At 39.9% G+C, this 20,065-nt stretch overlaps 1 protein-coding gene across 2 annotated transcripts in view; it reads right to left on the bottom strand.

Annotated features, from left to right (window-relative positions):
• The window catches only part of Ophn1 (oligophrenin 1), a 353,114-nt gene that overhangs the window by 135,689 nt on the left and 197,360 nt on the right, over nucleotides 1–20,065 (bottom strand). For both annotated transcript variants that reach the window (XM_006981173.4, XM_042268747.2), the window contains 4 exons: nucleotides 15,615–15,719; nucleotides 14,137–14,266; nucleotides 11,737–11,837; nucleotides 5,859–5,950 (listed from right to left, as the gene is read on the bottom strand). In XM_006981173.4, coding sequence (XP_006981235.2) covers nucleotides 5,859–5,950; nucleotides 11,737–11,837; nucleotides 14,137–14,266; nucleotides 15,615–15,719 — 428 coding nt within the window. The remainder of the gene's footprint in view (nucleotides 1–5,858; nucleotides 5,951–11,736; nucleotides 11,838–14,136; nucleotides 14,267–15,614; nucleotides 15,720–20,065) is intronic.

Here is a 20,065-nt window from a genome sequence, read left to right as displayed (position 1 = left end):
AATACCCTTTAACCGGCAAGCCAAATGATCTTTAAGATAAAATTAACCAAAAGCCAGCACTTGGCTCTAGAAACTAGACCCTTTCAAATGTATCTTTCTCTAAGAACCTCATCCTTTGGGATATATATTGCGGGACTGGAAAGTCTAGGGATCTCTATGAAGATAGCTATCAGCCAAATTGCAAAGCCAAATGGAAGGAGATCAAGCAAATGAACAACATACATGAAAAACAGACAGGCAGAGAAAGAAACACTCTGGAGCCACTCATCAAATCCAGCTGCCGTGGGCTCACTTTTGACCATAGAAAGAGCCTAGAGCACAACCATTAATAAATGGGACCTCTCGAAACTGAGAAGCTTTTGCAGGGCAAAAGACACAGTCAATAAGACAAAAAGACAGCCAACAGATTGGGAAAAGATCTTCACCAACCCCACATCTGACAGAGGATTGATCTCCACAATATATAAAGAACTCAAGAAACTAGACATCAAAGCACTGAACAGTCCAATTAAAAAATGGGCTAAAGAGCTAAACAGAGAATTCACAAAACAAGAACTACAAATGGCTGAAAGACATTTAAAGAAATGCTCAACATCCTTAATCATCAGAGAAATGCAAATCAAAACGACTCTGAGATACCACCTTACACCTGTTAGAATGGCTATGATCAAAAACACCAATGACAACCAATGTTGGAGAGGATGTGGAGCAAAGGGAACACTCCTCCACTGTTGGTGGGAATGTAAACTTGTACAACCACTGTGGAAATCAGTATGGCGGTTTCTCAGAAAATTAGGACTCGAACTACCTCAAGACCCAGCCATCCCACTCTTGGGCATCTACCCAAGGAATGCTGATTTATACCATAAAGATACATGCTCAGCTATGTTCATAGCAGCACTATTTGTAATAGCCAGAACCTGGAAACAACCTAGATGCCCATCAACGGAAGAATGGATGAAAAAAATGTGGTACATATACACAATGGAGTACTACTCAGCAGAGAAAAACAATGCAAGCATGAAATTTGCAGGCAAATGGATGGAACTAGAAAAAATCATCCTGAGTGAGGTAACCCAAACCCAGAAAGACAGTTATGGTATGTACTCACTCATTGGTGGATTCTAGATATAAAATAAAGAACAATCAGACCACAACCCATAGAACCATAGAGGCTATATATATAGCATGGAGGTCCCTAGGACGACTGTGGCATATAATAAATTTCAGTTTTACTCAATTATTCAAAAAAAATAGCCAAATGAATGGAAACACATGAACTATGAACCAAAGGCTGAGGGGCCCCCAGCTGGATCAGGCCCTCTGAAGAGGTGAGACAGTTGATTGGCTTGATCAGTTTGGGAGGCATCTAGGCAGTGGGACCAAGTCCTGTGCTCATTGCATGAGTTGGCTGTCTGAAACCTGGAACTTATGCAGGGACACTTGGCTTAGTCTGGGAGGAAGGGACTGGACCTCCCTGGACTGAGTCTACCAAGTTGATCACAGTCCTCGGGGGAGGACTTGTCCTGGAGGAGGTGGGAATGGAGGGTGGGCTGGAGGTAAGGGGAGGGCGTGGGAGGGGGGAGAATAGGGGAACCCATGGCTGATATGTAGAACTGAATGATATTGTAAAATAAAAAATATATATCACAAAAAAAAAGAAAGAGCCTAGAGGTATAAATGTACGACTCTTAGGGAAGCATTTGGAGATTCTTTAGTGCTACACATAGTCAAATTCAAATAATAGTACTAAGGACAAGACAAGAGACTGGAAAAAGGACTAAGTTCTATTCCAGCCTCCCTCACATAGGATTCATTATGACCTTAGACAAATTGTTTGTCCTCCTGGAAGTTCCAGTTGCCCATCTGGAACCAATAGGCAATGTATGGCACATATGCAGTAGAGTACAATGGTTAAGGAGGTGGCCTTCCTTAGAGATTCAAACACCTGGACTCGGGCCCCAGCTCTACCATTTAGTAGCTGCGTTATTCTTTGCTTACTTCTCTTCCTTTAAGAACGTGAGGTAGTAGTAACCTCTACTCTGATGATGAAAACTAAAGAAAATTACACATAAAGGGCTGAGAACAGGGTCTGACAGGCAGGAGGCACTTGGAAAGCAACATCACTTGCTAAAATTATCGTTAAGACCCTCCAAACTCTTGTGAGATATGAGCCTACAATTTCAAGTATTGGAACAAACATTAATTTACGTAATGCTATTCGATCTTTCTGAACTAGAAAAAAATGGATTAAGAGACCTTTGCATGGCACTCCAGAAAGTATGAGTTAATGTGTGTGGTATGTGCCAGGAAGCCTGACTCTTCTGAGATCAGATAGACAAGTGAGGGAAGTAGCTGCCACAGACCTGACAAAGTCCCTCTTGCAGACAGATGTGTCAGCATGTTTTCATTATGATATTGACTATTCTAATCAATAACGACATAAGACAACAAAGGAAATGACTGTGGCGACCCACAGACCAGGGTTCTGCCTTGCTACAGAGTCAGTTAATATATTTGAGGCTTGGTGTCCTCACAGTAGCCATGTCAGAGGAACAGCAAATGGCAATTGACTTCAGGGGATCAATGCACCAGGAAACAAAACCCTGATGGGTAAATTTCAGATAGGCAAGGCCCTGAGACCACAGACCTCAGAGTGTTTTTTGCTTTTGCTGTGCCTTTACATGTTTGCCATGCCAACTTTCTCTGGTATCTGACATGGTGTGAATGGGTGTGGGGAGAGTCCCACTGCCTGTAATGTAGTGTGTTTATCTCATGGAAATATCCCGTTCTACTGGGCATTTTTACCTGTGGATTATTATGAAGATGATTGCTTCCTAAGCTGTACTGTCTAATTGTTAACAATAATGTTAGTTTAAATAGAATTTTGATGATAAAAATAAAACAAGGAAGTGTCACACAGCTTGAACACATGACTTTATATAGAGGAGCCATATAGACTGTGACTTAGGTTAATGATTATGAAAAACAATTGAGTCCCAGTAGCCCAGCTAGCTTAAATTCTTTTAACTTTAATATTAGGAGATGTGTTCACAGGATTTGGAGTGCATCATAGCTGAAACAAAGCTTTGAAAATACCTTAAAGTTAAATTAAGATGCTTTGTCAAATACTTTGAGGTGAAAAACCCAAGAAGACAATCTGAAGTTTCAGAAAGACACATAGTTGAGTGAGGAACTCTTTAAGGTCAGGGAACAAGAACAAAGCAGCCCAATTATCATTGGCTGACATGCCTTTCTTGCTAGGATTGGTTAATCACCAAAGGTAATGATTAATTCCTTATACCAATTTTTGCCCTCAATCTCCTGATATATACATATATATATACTATTGATGAGTATGTATGCCCCCTAGAGATTTAAAGTAGAGCTGACTATTTTTCATGTATAAAAGTTTAGGTTTGTGATTCCTTTAAGATTCCTTAAAAGATTACTTTTCAAGATAAGTAATAAAGTGCCTGGCACTTTCTTTGTAACCACAAAATGCAGCCTGCCAGTAAAAGACTTAACTGAGAAGAATACCTTGTTTGCCTACACTATTAATCTACAACAAGTTGCTTGGGTATGCATGTATGTGGGTTTTTTGGGATAATTTGTTTTTCATCTGTAATATGTAAAATGTTTAATCATGTAAGGGATGTGGAAAACATGCTGATTTTTACTTATATTCATTGTAATCATTCACTTGAAAAATAGAATGTAACCACATTGCAATTTTTATATTGCCTGAAAGATTTTGCTGGGGTATATAAGCTATAAGGGAAAGAATAGAGATAGAGTTAGAAGGAAAACATCATCAAGAATGAGTGAAGGAAATTACCAGAAAATAAGGAACAGAGAATACAGAAGAATAAAGAAGGAAACCATCAGGAGAGTGTGTGAGTGTCTTTTTCCCCTTACCCCCTCAGATAAAAAAGTTTAGTACACCGACTCTGTGGATTCCCTTAGAGCCCTGCACTGTTGGATGCTGGGTCCCCAGGCAGCAAAAGTGTCCTTATGTATAAAATGTGGTGAGAGGATTCAATAAGACAATGGTTTTTAAAGTGCAAATAACATGGTAACTAAAGTCACAGATGCATCATAACTTTAATTCCTGGGTTCTACTCTAAAAACTCCTCAGAATTATGGGAAAGAAAATATATATCTATGAATTAACAACAAATTTACCAGCTACAATGAGCCAAGCATAGCGCACTGTGCAAGAAATATAAAAATAAAGTGACTCAGTCTGTCATCCAGGGCCAAAGTGTGATTGCTTTGAGTTAGGGATATTATTTACAGGTAGCTGGCAAATTTAAGGTAAAAAGGGAATCAACATGGAATCAGATAAGGAAAATTTGATCACTTTTAAGCACCTTGATGCTGAAGAACCAGAGATGCTACAGGTTCACACAGGGAAGTCAGAGTCCACAGTTGTTTGTCTCATCCTACACGGCCTGATTTATTGGGAAAATGTGGTTACTGGTAGCAATGTTTAATATCACAGTCCTTTTGACTGGGATCATCTATTTAAAAAAAGTCATAAACCCACAAACCAAAATCATGAGGGTCCAAACATATCCCAATTTTTAAATAGGGCAACAGACAGTTACTTATTTCCAGATAGGAAAAATGTCCTAATCTCTCAGTCTAACTGATCTTGTTGATATCAGTCCCTAGTGGTTATGATACTATAATTTATTAAGTTCCTTTCTAGCAATCTGATTATTTTACTAAATTCTTCTCTATTACCCAGTGCCTGGTATATACAAAAAAATGGATAACAATAAATCATATAACTTATTCATTGACTTTTGGACCAACTTCTTAACCACAAAGCATGCCTATCACCAAAATAATATCAAATGCTTTTATTTTAAAGGGTAAAGGTATCTTTTGCTTATATATTATGATTTCCAATTTTGTGTTTTTAGGGGATTTTTGGTTTGCCAATGTGTGAGTGTGTGTCTGAGTCTATGTGTTTCTTGTGCTTTTTTTTCGGCTCTTTGTTTTTCTGTTCATTTGTTTCTTTTGCCATATTCAAGTTTGTTTTTATTTTATCTATTTTTTTCCTTTTTTTAGATGCCTGTATGTTTTCTAATGAGAGAGCAAGAAAGGGTATAGATTTGGATGGGTGGGGAGATGGGAAGGATCTGGGATGAGCTGGGAGAGTGGGAATCATAACCAGAATATATTGTATGAAAAAAATCTATTTTCAATTTTTAAAAAATATAAGGTATAATTATCCTTCATTAAACTCTTCATGTTCAGAGGAGAGAAAAAGAAGGCATTGGAGAAAAACAATATAATCATGCCCCAAATTTGCTAGCAGTAGTTCTAATATTTGGAGTCAATAAACTATTCTAGTTTACATACATATTGTCAAAGTAGGAAAAGCTTGCATCATTTTACAATAGGTATGAAAAAAAATCCCCAATAATACAACCTCTACTCTTCACTCTGTCTTCCTTTAAAAAGTGTGTCAATCTACTTCCTAAGTTATAACAACAGTGGCTTAAAAAGAACAAGCATGATTATTCTGTCAGTTTTGCACCATTGAGAAAAAACAAATTTTTGCATATATGACAGCAAATGAAATTCTAGGAAAAACTTTTTCTGCCCAGAGACAGTGAGGGAAATGTGGTTGAGAGATATATAGAAAACAAAAACACAAACGAACCAGCCCTGCACCTGGTATAACAGAGACCCTTGTGAAGGGCAGACTGAGGGGCAGGACTACCACTGGCCTATCTATAAATTGCTTATTTTAAGCAACAAGGAATAAGAGAAGAAAATACAAGACCCAGCCAAACTGATGGTGGTACACAGTAACCCCATAAAGTCCCAGCATCACAACTCACCTCTCATTAGTTTCTATATCAAAACAGAACCTCTTGTCAATCGACTCTGTCTTCCTTCTCACACAGTATTTCAAAGTTAAGTCCACGGGTCCCTGGTAGGAGAGAAGTATTAACAGACACTTAGTAAAAATGCACAGTTGCTTCTTCTGTCTCCTGTAGTATCCTCAGGGTCACTTGGATGATGTTGACCAAGACAGCAGGAGCAATGTGTTGAGTCACTGAGAAGCTTTACCTTCAAATCTTGCAATAACATGGTAGATGGCTTCTCGCTGTTCTAAGCATAAGTGGTCAAGACCAGGGGAAAATGCTCAGGGTGTTCTTTCCCAAGCACAGCAGATTCAATACGAAGTCCAGTACACATCATCTAAGGGCAGTGCAGGAGAAATGGATTGCCCAAATGGCATTAAGTATACATAATAAAATTTTCATGAGGCTTCTGAGAAGGGAAGCTGCAATTGCATAAGCAGCTATCTGAAATCATCCTTGGAATGTGTGAGAAAAGTTGAGTATAGAAGCTTCCTACTGAATGGGGCAGTGCACACCTTTAGGACATCAAAAACCATCAAAACAGTCTCTCCAAAGTAGGAAAAGAGTGGGGAAACAAGCAAATGTTAATCTCAGCAACATTTTTATATTTGATATCCATGGGGTAGTGTGGTTCATAATAGTCCTGCGGGAAAACAAATCTGCCAAACTCGTTGGTGGCCATATACAAACTACATGATCCTCCATTGTTGGTTTTCCTCGCTGATCTCAATAGGCATAATGTGACACCAAAAGCGAGGTTAGGTTTGGTTAACCCTTAAAATGAACCACATACTGTACATGGTATTTTTGATTACTTGCTTGTTTCTTATTTTCTGCATTGGTTTTACACCAATTTCCCTCACTGCAGCAGCCCTTACATAGAGGGGAATCTGAGTGGTAAAATGGCTGATGGTCATGCAAGTTGGTAAGGTCAAAGTAGCATTAACCTAGGAAGCTTAAAATCTGGGGTATTGCCTCAGTTATGCCATTTACTAGCTATGTGACTCTCAGAAATCACGTTCCCTCTCTAAGTCTTAACTTCACATTCCATTAAATAACACTAGCACCATTGGCCTACTGTCTCAAAATCAGAAACACTGCTTAAGCTCCAGGTCTGTACCTATGGCACTATGCCATCCAAAACAATATGATTCATTGGCAAATACCAATTTACTGAAAGTCAAAAAGGACCTAGATCACAGAGCTAAGATGTATACCCAGTTCAGACAGACACAGTGGTATACGCACAAGAAGGTCAAGTTCAAGGCTGGTCTGGATCATACAGTGAGATCCTCTCTCAAAATTTAGATTGTAAAAATAAATGAAACTCAATGAATAAATAATTGCAGATCTTGATGCTCTTTGGTTAACTACCCAGTACTCCTCTCAGTATGTTTGGCCTTTTAGAGGCCAATCCTTTCTGCTTCCAATACAAGAACTCAACCCTCCATTAACCCTTCAATAGGCCATTCTTATCCTAACACATGGGGTGTCATGTACAAGTTTCTTAAGGTGGGTAACAGAGTCATGTAGGCATCCTCCCTCTTTAGCCTTCACACCATTTAGCATCATGTAGCAGCTTAGGCTTCTAGGCCTCATGCACACCACTCCAGCTGCATCTCCAGCCACCACCAAATAGTTTATGGCCTGTAGGTGCAAAACACTTCACATACAAATCATGTTCTTTAATGACTCCATGACATTGCATGTACTGTTCCCTCCACCCAAAGTGACTCTTGGTCTGAATAACCTGCTACTTGCCCTATAAACCACACTCAACTTTCCTCTAACTCTACACATGGCCTGCTCCATGCTTTGTAATTCATGTGAAAATTCCCTGTTTTCAATGTCTCACTTGACTGAGAAATCCATAAGGAAGGCCATGGATAATGTCTTATGATGGGCGAATGTCTTTTTGTATGTTGTGAAAATGTGTTGCTCTGATTGGTTGATAAATAAAATGCTGATTGGCCAGTATCCAGGCAGGAAGTATGACAAGGAGAATTCTGGGAAGAGGAAGACTGAGTGAGGAGATGCCAGCCCACCATACAGGGAGAGGCATGTAATGGCACACAGGTAAAGCCACAGAACATGTGGTGACATATAGATTAACAAAAATAGGCTGAGTTTAAATGTATGAGCTAGTCAGTAGGAAACCTGAGCTAATGGTCAAGCAGTTTTAATTAATATAAGCCTCTGTGTGTTTACTTGGGTCTGAGTAGCTGTGGACCGGGTGGGACACAGGAAAACTTTCAGCTACAGTCTTATTCATCTATATATTTCTAGTCCCTAGTGAACAGGGCTCAAAAGAATTTATGAACACAATCATTATCCTTTTTACTTTTCTGATGAAGAAGATGAACCTGAGTAACATGAAATAATTAACTTGAGGTCAAAAGGCAAGTTTACCATGGAACTAGGATTTAAACCCAGTTCTTTCATGTATGGTTAATTGGGAGGGTGGGGGCAGCACACATGTAGACTTGGCAGTAAGTGCCCTGACATGCCATGTCACGAGTCACATAAACCCAGTTATTTAATCTCAAAATCCATCACTCTTTCTCTTTTCCAGTATGTCTAACATGGAAGGATAAAATTCTGATAAGATAGTGCTTTGGAGGAGACTGGTAAACTGAGCAATATAAATAAGACTTCACAGGTTGAGCTAGTAGGGAACACTGGTAAGTGTCACAGTAAGAAAGAGATTCAATTACTCCATCTGCACACTGGGTTCATAATGTGCTCCACAGTGCTGCTAAGAGAGGAAATAAGGTGCATGGTATATATCCTTGAAATACAACTGGCATTCAGGAAAATGTGGTTCTTACACTACTGCTGCTGTTGCTGCTACTACTACTATTACTATTACTATTACTATTACTACTACTACTACTATACTACTGCTACTACTACTACTATACTACTGCTACTACTACTACTATACTACTGCTACTACTACTACTATACTACTGCTGCTACTACTACTATACTACCATCAGTACTACTGTCATCATTGATTCATTTATTTATATTATTTACCTTTCAGGAACATGAACTACTACTAGGCATGGTGTTAGAAGATTGACAAGAAAAAATTATTTCCAAATACAAATTGAATGAATCCAGTAACTGCTTCTATTCAGTCACTACCTTCTAAATGGGAACTGGGTGCCTTTTTCCATTCCTTAAGGAATTCCACATTAAAAGTGATCAGGCTCAGGGCCAGGCATGCACGCCTTTAGTCCCAACACTCAGGAGAGAGAGGCAGGGGGATCTCTGAGAGTTCAAGGCAGCCTAGTGTGCATAGTCAGCTCCAGGATAGCCAGAGCTACAGAGACTCTGTCTCACAAAAGAAAATGCCTGCTTAGGCTCACTGTTGGGCTCCCACAAATGCAGTCAATGAAATAAGGGGGAAAGAAAAGCTAAATTGTTCTCATATGCTAGGAGGACACAAAAGTGGTGTCTACTGATTTTGTCCTTGGCACAGTGCTCTTTTGGTAAGGAATGCAAAAAAAAAATCTAAAGATATTACTCTCTGTGAGAGGAGAACTAATGTCCAGACTCCAGATAATAATTTGTATAGAATAAAAAAAATGGGGGCTTGGAAAGTAGCTCAGTTATAAGAAGCACAAAGTCCAGGGTTGATCCCCAGTACCACATAAACCAGTCATGGTGACACACACGGGTAATTCCAGAACTCAGGAAATGAAGCAGCGGGATAAGAAACTCAATGTCATGCTTTACATCATAATGAGTCTGAAGCCATCCCAGGCTCCTCAAACTCCCATCTCAACAATCCCCATGCTCTAACATGAAATGGCAAAACAAAAGACTGAAGCTAGTATTGCTCATAAGCACTTGCCAATTAGAAACAACAGACACATTCAGGCTGATTGGAAACAATTTCTGTGCTATACCCCAAGATGAATTTGCTGACACCTATTGACACATTTACCTAAAGGTGTACATTAACCTACATTTAAGGTACAATAGAAGGCTCTGTGCTTAAAGACCAAGGCAAAAAGTAGTTTACAACACTGCAATCAAAATCAGTCCCCTCTAGCCGGGCGGTGGTGGCACACGCCTTTAATCCCAGCACTTGGGAGGCAGAGCCAGGCGGATCTCTGAGAGTTCGAGGCCAGCCTGGGCTACCAAGTGAGCTCCAGGAAAGGCACAAAGCTACGCAGAGAAACCCTGTCTCGAAAAACCAAAAAAAAAAAAAAAAAAAAAGCTAAAATCAGTCCCCTCTTGTTTTCTATGCAAAGCTACACATATAGGATTGGTCATCTACAGAATCTGTTATTAATAGAAATAGGCAGTTTTCCAAATTTCTGTCTACCTAATTTGGGCCTTCAATTGTATACTTAAAGCTGCCAACAATATGTAATTATTTAAAAGGTGCATACACACAACATGTATGAGAACAAATGAAAGGGATACTTTCAGATAGCAAATTATGTGAATATCAGTTTTTACCTGTAGAAACATCCATTCATGGAAAGGAGCAGGTTCTTTCCAGGGAGTAAACTACCCTCTCAGTGGTAAACTTACCTTGGCATTTTGAAAGGTAGGAGAAGGCTTGAAGAGGAGAGGAAGAAACTTGAGCTACTTATAGAGATTTTAATGTGGTGTAGGTGATTCTAACTTCAGGCAAGAGAGAGAGAGAGAGAGAGAGAGAGAGAGAGAGAGAGAGAGAGAGAGAGAGAGAGAGAGAGAGAGAGAGAGAGGAGAGAGGAGAGAGGAGAGAGGAGAGAGGAGAGAGGAGAGAGGAGAGAGGAGAGAGGAGAGAGGAGAGAGGAGAGAGGAGAGAGGAGAGAAGAGAGAAGAAGAGAGAAGAGAGAAGAGAGAAGAGAGAAGAGAGAAGAGAGAAATACATATACACACACTTTTAATAAAGGCATTCCAGAAATTATATTTTTTAAACTCACTACTTAAAGGAATCATCCATGTTTTGGATATGTTCTTTATACAAGCGATAGGCAACTACAATACTAAATAGGCTGAAAACAGAAAAACACCATCATAAACCCTGATGGTAGGAGTTATGTGTGGTGGTATTTTGTTTGTCCTGAAAAGTGGTGATATTTTATTTGTGCTTTAATAAAGCTTGCCTGGAGATCAGGGGAAAAGGCCAGCCATTTTAAGTAAACAAAAAGTCAGGCAGCACACACCCTTAATCCAATCACTTATCAGGGTCTCTGAGTGTTCCATGCCATATTAGGGAACAGAGCCAATTGTGGTGACACATGGCTTTGATCCCAATATCAACCATAGAGACCTGGAGGTCTGTACAGACAGACAGTGACAAGGAAGTGAGGTAGCTGGGCTAAGAGCCAATGAGAGGGCAGAACAGCCAGGCCATAAAGGTGTGGGTAAGACAGGAAGTAGCTTGCATTTGGAAGCTGCAGAGTTGGTGAGGTAAGGTTGGCTGGTGGCTTTTCCTATTTCCCTGATCTCTCTAAGGCTTTAACCCCTATATTTGGCTCTGTGTTTTTTATTTAATAAGACCATTTAGAAATTCATCTACAGTTGTGTGTGATGGAACACACCTGTTTTAATCCAGCACTCAGGAGTCTGAGGCAGGAGACTTGCTACAAGTTCAAGCATATCTGTGCTACATAATGTGTTCCAGGCCAGCCTGGGTCACAGAACAAAACCCTTTCTCAAAAACCAAAACAACTAATAATAACAAAAGTCCTGATCTTAGCCATGGCCTACATAAACTTGGGCCAAAGAGAACACGTAAAATCCTGGTTTTTACATAACAGTGATAGATTTGATGATTTGACACTCTGTCAATATATGTTCTTTTCTGAGATACACTCACAAAGTAGCAGTAACTAGAACTGACCTGCTTAGCACCTGGCTTCTGTTCCATCGGTGTCATGGTGAGTGTCCTGGTCTCCTTCTCATACCGGCAGTAGTATTTCACCCACGAGATCCCCAGAGCCCCTACAAAGACAGAAGAAAATGAACTAGCAGAATATTTCAGCTCCCCAAAGCAGAAGACGTTTGCTTTCCTTTCCAGTGCTTGAAGTTGAGTCCAAGGCCTCTACATTCTATGCAGATTCCCAGGCTATTGCTTACTTTTTGCAGACAAACCCCAGGTCAATCTCTGCCCTTCACCTGTGCTCTATCTATACCTACCCCACTTACCCACTGTACCCACAGAGACCCTCACCAACTGTTTCCCATATCCATTCTTGGCTCATTCCAAACCTACTCTCCCTGCAACAGTTGCTGAGAATCAAGACACCTATGCATCCAGAAGCTGGAAAGCCCTGCCAGTGTTCCTCTTTCCTGAAACCTCTCATTTGACTACTATTGAGTTGTGTCCATACCACTCCTTACGTGTCTCTCCTTCAGCTATCTCCACTTCTCCTACCCTTTTAGCAATGAATTAAAGGGTGTCATCACTGTCTTGTTTTTCTAATAAGTATAACGTTTACCAATGAAATACAAATTTACTTTTCCTCTCATTAATCAGTTCAAGCAGATGTCTCTCATTTCCCCATTTCTGATGCACTCCTGTCCAACTCATCTTCATCATTATACTAGACCAGTACTGTAAATACCTTTCCATTGATGTCATTTCCCTTGCAAATCACACATGGCTTTCCTACTCTCTCCAGACAACTTAGTCCACCGTCAAAGCCCTGCATAATTTGATCAAACTGGCCATTCTGTGCTGTGGGATGGTCTGTATGTCAAATTACTCTGATTGGTCAATAAATAAAACACTGATTGGCCAGTGGCTAGGCAGGAAGTATAGGTGGGACTAACAGAGAGGAGAAAAGAAAGAACAGGAAGACCAAAGGAATCACTGCCAGCTGCCACCATGACAAACAGCATGTGAAGATGCCGGTAAGCCACGAGCCACGTGGCAAGGTATAGATTTATGGAAATGGATTAATTTAAGCTATAAGAACAGTTAGCAAGAAGCCTGCCACAGCCATACAGTTTGTAAGCAATATAAGTCTCTGTGTTTACTTGGTTGTGTCTGAGCAGCTGTGGGACTGGCGGGTGACAGAGATTTGTCCTGACTGTGGGAAAGACAGGAAAACTCTAGTTACAATTCTGGACTTGTCATTGGGCACCCATCACCTCTATGACCCTGTGTCAGTGAATTACTTCCAGTTCCCAAATACTTCAGTGGGCATATAGTTTGTACTGTAAACTCAGCATGTATTTAAAATGGATGCACACAACATGTATTTAAGAATGAAGAATTACATCAGAACAACAAGGGCTATCCTAAACAAACCAAGACCTAAGCATGAGGTATGTTCTCCATCACTCCTGTGCCTCAACTCATATAGTAGTACACATCTGGAGTTCTCTACCAAGTCCTAGCCCAGTTTCTATTTACCTGTCACACTCTCACTGAACATTCAAGTTCTAGGTCAAGCATCACTGCCTCAGAGAAGTTCTTAGATATATGCCCCAAAGAGGGTGCTCAAAATCTTTCATGAATACTTTCCTATCTCCCCTATCAGTCTGAGAATTGCTTTGAGAAAAGAAAAAAAGAAAAAGAAAACATGTTATCACTTTTTTTTTGTACTCTCAATGTGTTGCATAGCATTTGGCAGAAACAATGCTTGTGAGTGTTCATTCAACTGAGGGATAGCCATTTGACTGAAAACTGAGGCACAGAGGCACCGTACAGTATGTAGCAGAGGTTCTCAAGTAGGGACGTGTTTACTCCACTGTAGACAGTTTAGGTTGTCATGTACGGAGAAAACTAGGATGCTGCTCGCCACGTTACACTGTACAGGCTCTGAGGGTGGTGAGTGGGATAGGATACACTGGGAAGAGTATCAGTTTGAGCATAGGATACACCTGAATTGGATCTTAGATCTAGTGCTTGTTCTAAGCCTCAGTGGTCTCTGGTTTAAAATGAACATAATGTGGAATCAAAGATTAAATGGGATGAGGCTTTTAGAGCACTACACATCATATGAGCAATCAATATGATCTTTCTGCCTTCTTTGCCCTACCTTCTTTTTGACCCAAAATTCATCGTACACAATTAACATTCCACATATTGAATCTCAGAGAAAAAAAAATTAGATCTTACTGCTCCAGAGACACAGTGTTCCAACTCCCCCTCAAGTTTCTTCCTTTTACATTTTTTTTCTATTCCCACCCTGCCTTCCAAGGAGTTGTATCTGGCATGGATCTATGAACAGAAATCCCCAGCGTTCAGAAAGGTAAAGTGGCAAGCCAACTGGAGCCCTGCATGCCCACACACATTTCTCCTGTGTGTAGAGATAGCCTTCAATGGTTGGCTGTCCTGGAAGTTTGCATGTCTGAGGAGCTTCTTTCATCCTTTTCTTAAGTTCTTCCATCTCTTCTCGGGTACTGGAGAAATGATTTCTTGTCTGTCAAGAGACCATTACAGTCATTAGCACCACTATCATCAGCAGGACTGTGTATTTACAGGTCATGGGTATAGTACAGAGATTTCTATGCTCACAGCATGTGCTAAAACATATAGAAGACTGCTGAATGGTAGTGACTAGAAATAATTCTAGAGTTTAATGGGATTATGAAGTAGAAAAGAAACAAAAACACAGCTACCACAAGAAGCCAGAGGTTCTACCCAATGGGTTAATTCAAGCTTCAAGTAAATGAGATTAGGCTGACCCTACTTTAACCGAAGGACAACTTAATTATGTTAGTGAAGAAAAGGAAAACTACACTGGTCGGCCCCAGCTGTCAACTATACTAACAATGAGTCAGCCATGAGTACACATGCAAACGCCTGGGATTAGCTCACATTTGTCAAGTTACACATGGCAGAGGAGTCAACTTGACTGTAGAAAGATTGTGTAAGTCAGCAGAAAACAGGCACTCTCACGTTCAGGTAAAGAAGAGAACCCAGAAGGAAGGAATAAATTCAGAAAGAAAAAAGTAGGTAAAACTGTCTATCACAATCCCCCTAAGCAAGCATCTGATCAGCAGTTTTTAATTTAAAAACAGATCTATAAAGGCCAGTCCAATGTCACCTGATCTTAGTAATACCTTCTCTGTTGGTCTGATTCCACATAGCAACAAATACTATAAAGGATTATGATGTATCTGTGGTTAAGCCTCTACTCAAAGAAAATATATGATCATCCAAGACAGACAAATGTTGATGCCTCCTTCTGGTATGCCAGAGACTTCTACATTGTCTTACACAGGGTATATTTTCATGGTATCCATAAATATGCATCAAATGTGGGCTAAGTGATAAACTTAGTAAATACTCATGTTCCAATACATAAAAATGTCATCTGTGCTCATTTATAAGAACTAGCACGTACAACGAGATGGAGAAGTACTTTAACATTGAGAGAAGGAAGAAGATAAATAAGGGCATTCATAATAATAGAGCCCACATGTGTCTTAATTGACTTCGGAATTAGCTTAAGGCCTAAGCCTTATATTTAAATAAGCCTACAGCTGGATTGTGATTGTGAGCGATACAGTAAAGTACCCACACTTAATAAATCCTGGCTAAATAGAGGCGTTCCTGAATAGAGGATAGGTTTGAACATCAGGAAGCCTCAAAGAGAGGAAGAGTCAAAACTGAAAAAGCAAGAACACACCACTACGCTAACATGTTTGTACTCCACACCACTTTGTCTGACAAATGGGCTGCAGTGCAACAACCTGTAATTCCACAGTTAAGACGACTGGGGCTCAAATCTCAATGGCAGGAAAAGACATCCATATGCAACTCACATTCTGTAAACTGAGCTGCAGCTGCTGTTTGTATGGGAGGAAATCCTGCGTGAGCTCCACAGTCAAGCTGTTGGAAATGAAGAGGCTGTGAAGAAAGGCCAAGACCTAGGGGAGACAGACAAAAGTCACCTTTAGAAACTTACCATTATCTATCACCACCTAACTGATCACATAAAGGAACCAGAAAGTCAGGGAAGAACTCCTCCTGAGTGTTTACCGAGTACAATGTTCACAGCAGTCACAGTGGCACAAGCAGGTACACACATATTAGTATTCTTGGGTTAAGTTAGACACTTCACCTGCATTCAGTCTCAGAAAGGAAATAGCAAATCCAGGTCTTTTTCGAGTACATACAAAGCCACTCAGGAAATAGATACTGCAGGAACTGACTGCCTCTCTTCTCTAAACTGGTGCAGCATCTCTCATCCAAAAACATCAAATCTAAAACAGAACATTTTCAAGGACAGATGTAATGCCAAAAACGGAAATGTTTACACCTGACCTCATGTGGTAAATCTCAGGCACACTGTGAAAAATGTAAACACACTAAAAATATTGCATTAAATCTTTGGGTTATGAGTATAGGGGGGTTAAGACTTCGTGTTTAAACTGAAGGCCCATTTAAGATATATCATTATATGAATATAAATATTCTGACATTTCTTTCGAAAATCCCAACCACTTCTGGTCTCAAGCATTTTGGGTAACAGATATTCAACATATATATCCACAGGAATAGCCCATAGTAGTTACTTCTTGCAAAAGATGACATACAAATGATGAGTAGTCCCCTTTTTAAGTTTCAAAACATTCAAGCCATGGCTGTGAGATGGCTCAGTGGGTAAAGTCACTTGCAGCACAAGCCTGACGACCTGAGTTCAATCCCCAGAAAGTTGAAAGGAGAGAATGACTCCACAGTTATCCTTTTATCTCTACATATATGCCATAGCATATATATCCCTCACAATAATAATAAATCTATTTTTCATTCAATTCCATTAAAAACCAAATGTATGTAAACAAAACTAAAAGAAAATATAATTTTCCTTCATCAAATTATAAGTAAATAAAATAAATGTTCAATGTTTGCAAAGTATAGTAGGTAGACGTATACATGGTTCCATTTGTTTTAGATAGCAAATAGATGAAATGTATAAACGTGTGCACATACCTGACATAAACAAGGTATAAACATAAAAACAATATAATGGCCACATACACGTACATTTATGACAAGTATGTGGTAGAGAGATATGTTCACTGCTTTCACATTTATATCCACAGTCCTTCCTGTTTCTCTCCCAAACTTCACCTCAAGAAATAACATCACCACTCAGCAGTCAGTCAAACCAGGAACTAAACAATCAGCCCTGGTTTCTTTTTAACTCACATCTAAGTCCAATTCAACAGAATTTTTTGCTAGTGTTTCCTCCAAAATCCCATTTTAAATGCTAGAGATAGAACCTAGAACCTTGTACATGCTAGGCAAGCATTCTAACACTGCACTATATCCCCAACCATGCAAAATAGTTTTCTAACCTAGCTATGCTTTACTGTTTCTACTTCCACCACACCAATTCAAGTGAATGCGTCTTCTTGCCTAGATCACTGTAGTATTTGCTTACTTAATTTGAGAGAGCCTAGTTTTGTATCCCAGGCCGACCACAAACTCATGATTCTCCTGCCTTTGACTCCCCTCCTGGTGTGGATATTACAAGTGTGTGCCACCTCATCCAGTCTATAATAGCTTCTTAACTGTTTTCCTAGGCTGCTGTCTAGCATTCACCACACAACAAAATTGTTCCCTGTCAGGTCATACTTAATAGCCTTTAGTGGCTTTCCATGGTGCTTAAGTTGACATCCTAACCATATCCTATGCCAATGGGTCCCATGACTTCAGTCATACATCACTTTCTGCAACTCCCTTTTCTTCTACAAGTATCTGAAGACACACACCTTCTTTTAATTTTTTTGAGAATGTGTAAGTATTCTTTTCTCACTATCATGAAGGCACGCAGGATTTTATCAAAGGCCTTTCTACATCTATTAAGATGATGATGTGGTTTTCATCTTTAAGTCCATTTATATGATTTATTTCAAATGTTGAACCAACCCTGCACCGTGGGATAAAGCCAACTTGGATGATCTTTGTGATGATATATGCCTGTATTCAGCTTACAGTAGTTAATTGAGATATTTGAATCTACGTTCACTAGGGAAATTGGCTTAGAATTCCTGTTCCTGCTATGTCTCTACCTGGCTTTGGCTACATGCTTTCCCCCTTTAATTCTCTATAAATGGCACTTACTGGGATCTTTCTCACCCCACTGATGTAAATTTTTGCCATGTTAGACATAATTTGTTTCTTTCATAGATCTTATCACAATTTAACAGTTTGGATTACATGCATAGTTCTGTCCCTTCTTTCTACCCCATGAGAGTATCGTGTTCATAAATGAGAAATTGTCAATCTGATTTACTACAGTATACCCAGTATCTAACACAGTGCCTGGACTACAACAAAGTATTGATGCTTCTTCAATAGAATGCATAGTTGTTTTCATGTAGTACATATAGAATTATAAAAATGTAGGCATCAACACATGTATACTCAGACGTTCACGCTCATGTACCATATATGTAGAAACATTCACACTCAAAAGTATGCATCATACACATAGAAAGAGATATACTATGTATACAAGCAAAATGGAAGTGAAGACAGCATATAACTAAGGCAGATTATTTTTATATAAACAAATTTTTGATCACCCTATACACTATTTTAAACATTTATGTGATGAATGCACTTAGTAATAAAAAGTTATCAAAGTCAGCATATTTTCAAATCAAAACACACTAAATTTTGTAATAAATTAAAGGGAATTTAGTAGAAACAATTACACAAGGTAGATATAAAAACAATAGAACAGGAAGTGATTAAATGTAAGGGCCATGAGTTCTTAGCACAGGCTAAAATATATGACACATAGTTTTAAAAGCTTTCTGAAAGCATGAGGGGAAGAAAGCCAGAAAGTCCAGGCCCAGATGTATTCACAGCAGAAAAACGTAAGATTTTCAAAGAAGATCTACAAAATATACTTCTTACACTGTTTTTAAAAATAGAAATAGAAAGAGTACTTCCAAACTCCTTTTACAAAGCCAGTACTATTTAATAGCAAAACCAGGTAAAGACACACACACACACACACACACACACACACACACACACACACACATACACACACACATACACACACACACACACACTATTCCTAATAAACACAGATGCAAAAATCTTCAATAAAATACTTGCAAACTGTATTTAGGCACATATCAAACAGATTACCTATCATGACCAAGTTAGATTAAGCCCAGTGATGCAGGGCTAGTTCAATACAGGTAAACCAATAATGTAATAAATCATATAAATGAACATAAAACAAAATTCACATCATCATCTCAATAGATAAAGAAAAAGCCTTTGACACAATCCAACATGACTTCATAAGAAAAGTCCTAGAGAAAGTACAACTGTGTCATGGAGATCCTGTAGCTCTGGGTCCATAGAAGCAACCCCACCCCACCCCACCCCTGTGCTTCAGTAGATCATAGGTGGGGTGGATGTTGGGATGGACCCACCCATCTCCCTCCCCTCCAGAATAAAACAAAACAAATTTTAAGAGAAAAGAGGAAGCCAGGCGGTGGTGGTGCATGCCTTTAATCCCAGCACTCAGGAGGCAGAGGCAAGCATATCTGTGAGTTCAAGGCCAGCCTGGTCTACAGAGCGAGATCCAGGACAGGTACCAAAACTACACAGAGAAACCTTGTCTCCAAAAACCAAAAGAGAGAGAGACAGAGAGAGATACAGAGAGACAGACAGACAGAGATACAGAGAGACAGAGAGACAGACAGAGACACAGACAAAGACAGAGAAATAGACAGAGAGAGAAAAGGGGGGAAAGGGAGAAAGGGAAGATCTTGCCATGGAAGCTGCAGTGTGACACAGTGATTCGCGCAGTAAACCCCATTATCCATTATCCATACCTTTTAACATGCAGATGCCCATCACAAAGAGTCATTGGTTTTGGTTCAAGGCCCCTGGTCTCTGCTACACCATCGATGCTGGACCCTCACTGGAACTCTCCCTGGATATCCTGTTGCTGCCCTGTGATGTGGAAATCCTGTACCCCCGACTCCACAGGACCAACCCCACTCCCACCCCCACCTCCAGTCGCAGGGTTGGTCAGCCTGCCAGCTCTCCCATCTTCACCACCAGGGTGAGTTCTCCAGCACTGCCCTTGGTTCTCCCTGTGGAGCAATGAGCAGGCAGTGGGGCCAGTTCGTCTGCTTTCAAACATCCTCAGGGGCAGTTCTCCCACACCTACACTTTCAGGGCCAACACCACTGTGTTGCCCAGGCAAGGTGTAGGGGCTGGGACAGCTCTCCTG

This window comes from Peromyscus maniculatus, chromosome X, assembly GCF_049852395.1.
Source record: "Peromyscus maniculatus bairdii isolate BWxNUB_F1_BW_parent chromosome X, HU_Pman_BW_mat_3.1, whole genome shotgun sequence".
Lineage (NCBI taxonomy): Eukaryota > Metazoa > Chordata > Mammalia > Rodentia > Cricetidae > Peromyscus > Peromyscus maniculatus.
Note: the sequence above shows the minus strand (reverse complement) of the source record. Positions and strands in the feature narration are given on the sequence as shown.